This window comes from Branchiostoma floridae, chromosome 1 (genome assembly GCF_000003815.2).
Source record: "Branchiostoma floridae strain S238N-H82 chromosome 1, Bfl_VNyyK, whole genome shotgun sequence".
Lineage (NCBI taxonomy): Eukaryota > Metazoa > Chordata > Leptocardii > Amphioxiformes > Branchiostomatidae > Branchiostoma > Branchiostoma floridae.
In genome coordinates, this window is record NC_049979.1 from 1,525,811 (window position 1) to 1,530,330 (window position 4,520).

The following is a 4,520-nucleotide window of genomic DNA, read 5'->3' on the forward strand; positions in this document are numbered from 1 at the left end:
CTCATCCTCGCAATGACTGTTCCACATAAACCATGAATACACTTCCACGAGAAATCTTGGATCGAGAACTGGGGAATTCTCCCCCAATACGGGCTTGAATGAAACACTGACACTGTGATAAGCGAGTTGTGGCCATGCCACCTCGTTACGGGGGGGACAACTGTCTGCAATTCAAACCGCCTCGCAGAGAGGACTGTCGTGTTTTTTGTGTGTAGTTTTGCTCTTCACATGTTCTCGTAGGGGGGTCCCTGGTAGCGTCTGTGGAAGTAGTAGGCCACAATCATAAGGAGGATGAGCGCGCCGAGCCCCAGCCCCACCGCCAACGGGATGACGTCACCGTAGTGGTCAGCACCACACTCTCGTCCTGCAGAGGGAGACACAAACACAAGGACGTGATTGGGTGGTAGTAGTCACGTGGCTCTGAAGGAGACACATACACAAATACGTGATTGGGTGGTCTTGGTTACGTGGCTATGACGGAGACACATACACAAGTACGTGATTGGGTGGTCGTTGTCACGTGGCTATGACGGAGACACAAACATAAGTACGTGATTGGGTGGTCTTGGTCACGTGGCTCTGAAGGAGACACATACACAGGTACGTGATTGGGTGGTCGTTGCCACGTGACTATGACGTACTTTAGCGTCCGCCATGTTGGTTGATAGAAGTTGGTTGATTGAAGTAAAAATATTGAAAAATACATAGAGTGGATTCGTTCCAAGGCTAATCGACATCATTTCTTTCGTAGTCATCCATTTTGAATGACTAAACCCAACCAATCGCAAGTCACCTATCGTCATATTGGACCTCTATCGCCAACATTGCGGCAGCATTTTGCATATATGGAAGTTGTGACGTCATTCCTAATCTCCCGATTGGTCGCGTACCTGACGGCCAAGTGCATGAGAGAGGCCACGGCCAGGAACAGCCCCACGGTCAAGGGCACGACTAGCGGCAGCCAGGCCCCGGGACAGTTTAACTCTGGGGGACAACACATTGTGGAATGGTCCATGTACGATGGAGTGATGGGGAAGGGTTGAATGAAAATCATTCAGTAAAGCAGTAAGAAGCAGAATGTGCGGAATATAGCACAAAAGACATGACATAGCTTTGACAAGAAGGGAGGATAGAAAACGAGTGATGGTTTTGATGAGTTATGACATAGCGATGTGATGGAACGCTTAAAATGGGTATGATTTTCGAAGATTTAAAATTGGGATGTTGCGACCTACTCACTTGTGCCGTAGGTTCCATTCTTGCCCGGGTGCTTGGATACTTTGTTGAGTCCATTAGCTAACACGCGAGATTCGTAAACAACTGTACTTAGTAATACCTACCTGTGCCGTAGTTTCTTTCTTTGCCCAAGTATAGTTACTTGTGACACCGGATGGACGGGTAGCAAGGCTAGCGGACACAGATCGAAAGGTCACAGGTTCGATATCTGGCTTTCTTGACTAGACACTGTCCACGCCACCCAGGGGTAAGGTTGGTCATTCGGTTGGGGACGTAAAGGGCGGTTCAAGTATCGGGATGGGCTCCGCCTTTCAATACGGTGTCCTGAACACAGTGGACTAATAACCCACTGCGCATATGCCCATGGCCTACGACCGTTTCCATACTTACTTGTACCAGGTGGAAGGGCTGTATCTGCGTGTTCTACTACTGTCCTGACTGTTTCCATACTTGCTTGTACCGTACCCCATACTTACTCGTACCGTACCCCATACTTACTTGTTCCATAGTTTCCGTTCTTGCCCAGGTGGAAGGGCTGTATCTGCGTGTCCTGACCGTTTCCATACTTACTTGTTCCGTAGTTTCCGTTCTTGCCCAGGTGGAAGGGCTGTATCGTCGTGTCCTGACTGTTTCCATACTTACTTGTTCCGTACCCCATACTTACTTGTTCCGTAGTTTCCGTTCTTGCCCAGGTGGAAGGGCTGTATCTGCGTGCCCTGACTGTTTCAATACTTACTTGTACCGTACCCCATACTTACTTGTTCCGTAGTTTCCGTTCTTGCCCAGGTGGAAGGGCTGTATCTGCGTGTCCTGCAGCACCAGCGTGGCCTCCTCCCCGTCCGGCGCAGTCATGTCCACCTGCAGCCGGCTGGAACACTTGTAGGAGTGGCTGATGGGCGCGGAGAAGATGTCCGTGCCGGGGGCGCTCATCACCGTGTGGGGGCCGGCTAGGGGGGAGAAGGTACGAGACATGTAAGTCTACAGCCGGCTAGGGGATTTGGGTGGGGGGGGGGGGAGACGGTAAGAGAAATGTAAGGTGGTTTCAGAACTGAAAATTACACAACAAAACACGAAAAAGCCAATGTCGACCCGATCCAGCACAGTAGGGGCATCTTCGGTGGATAATTTTAAAGAACGCTTGCAGATAGATGTGCAAGAGTTCGTTCAGTGTAATATAATAATAGTTTTATTGCACAACAATTGTACGGGGTACAAAGTATGGCATCTACATAATTACAGTTCTATAACTTAACGCTTGTCTAACTAATACAGAAGTTGTAGTATGGGATAAATTTCTTACAGTTATTGGAGGCTTTTACAATCATTGGAGGAATTTCTAATGTCTAAACATTCTTTGATATATATTCCTATATCTATCATGCAGGGATTGTCACATGTCATGATGTATTTGAATTTGCACTTCAGGTCCATCGAGATAAACCCTTGTGTATAAGATGACAGCCTTGTGTACAGAGAATTTCGTATATCAGAATATTTGGGACATACAACCATAAAGTGATATTCGTCTTCAATTAGCTCTGGACAGAATATATAACCAGCTGCTGCCGCGCCACATGCCTGCCAAGCTGGTTTGTTATAATTACGGTTATCCCGAGTATATACAGTTACACCGAGTATATACATATAGATACAGACTGAAACAAAGGTTGCAAATACTCTTGACCATTAAACTATTACAGTAAAGCATTCATTTGTTTGCTCCCCTACAACTTGTTTTCTCAGCATGATGATACAATATTCTCAACTCATGAATCACAGCACACGATCCGATGGCCCATGCCACAGAGGCACATTTCACGAAATTTTCAGTAGTCTCTACCAGATTCCATGGGTCACTGGAAAATCAGTTGCTTGCACAATATTCTTCTATGACCGGCTAACTACTATGGCAATGTTGTCTCGTCTGTTCGGCTGATTTAACCATGTTTTCCAGCTTCCTATGGAGTCTCGCAAAGACCGGTACCAATATTTCCCACCAATGAATGCGACTTCTTTCCCTTTCATCCGAAGTTCTATACCCTTGTAACGAGCGTCTTATTATTACAACTGTATCAAGAAGCGAGAAGAAGTTGAACCCGTGAATACTAGTATACATTAGACTTTGTAGTCTCAGTCATGTATCACACCCTACACAGTTTGTACTTAGATTCACTAGGAGATGTATCCTATTCACCTTGACCTGTACTTAGTTTGTTCAAAAGCAAAAATGTACAATAAAGGTCTTCATTCATTATCGGCACTTAACGATTTCCGGCGGCGCAAGACGTGCCAGGTGCCGGAGGGAGATTGGGGAGTGTCTCCGCCCTGTGAAGGGTGTTTAGCGGTCTTTGCCGAGGCGTCACGTCGCGCTGTGACGTCAATGGCGGGAAATCACGTCATCAAACGTGTTAATCGTCGCTTATGTGGTGTTAGAAATGAATGTGGTTTGGGTGTTCTGAATGTGCCTTGTCATGACGTGCCATCGTTTCTCACCTTTCTGGAAGGTGATTGCTTGAAAGGAAAGGCGTGTATCATAGTTGTGCATATTGTAAAATAGTACACTCCCAACTGTATTATTACTACTGAAGTGACATATTTTCCCCGTCGTCAATGGCGCAAGATCACGTCATCAAATGTGTTGATAGTCGCTTATGTGGTGTTAGAAATGAATGTGGTTTGGATGTTCTGAATGGCGTGTGCTTGTTTCTGGAAGGTGATTGCTTGAAAGGAAAGGCGTGTATCATAGTGCTACATAATGTAAACGAGTATATTCTCTCCTGTTTTAGACTGAAGTGACATTTTTTTTCCGACGAACCTCTCTCGTTAGTTATTTGCCATGGTTAATGTTGCATATCTTGCCGCGTCTGTAGCTATAGATAATGTGTTTTTTTAAACATCGCAAGTTTGATGTTACGCGTACGTATGGTGATGAATGTAGCCTTTTTGCCCACGAAAAGTCGTGTAGAACCGACAGTTCAGTGTATAACAGAAATACCCACAGATAAACAACCCTTTATAAGTAAACAGACTGATTCTCAACCAAATGGCCCGGTAACATGCGTCGCACGATTGTCGTAGCCTCCTTCACCGGCGTCTCTAGGGCCTTGGCGAAAGTTTTTTGGGGGGGTGAGCTGTGTGTGGGGGTGGACATCGATTCGCAATTTTTATCCGGGAACACAACGGGAAAGGTAAATATGCCGGGAAAGGAAAAATGCCGGGAGAGGAATATATACCCGGGGGCTTGCACCTGCCCTCGCCAATACCACACCCCATCCCCACACACA

The 4,520-nt window shown here is 46.3% G+C and overlaps 1 protein-coding gene across 1 annotated transcript in view; it reads right to left on the reverse strand.

Moving 5' to 3' along the window:
- Positions 1-210: 210 nt before the first annotated feature.
- The window catches only part of LOC118426158, a 52,819-nt gene continuing 48,509 nt past the window's right edge, over positions 211-4,520 (reverse strand). Inside the window, exons 6-7 of the mRNA XM_035835423.1 lie at positions 1,995-2,183; positions 211-364 (exon numbers count right to left, since the gene is read on the reverse strand). Coding sequence (XP_035691316.1) covers positions 225-364; positions 1,995-2,183 — 329 coding nt within the window. The 3' untranslated portion in view covers positions 211-224. The remainder of the gene's footprint in view (positions 365-1,994; positions 2,184-4,520) is intronic.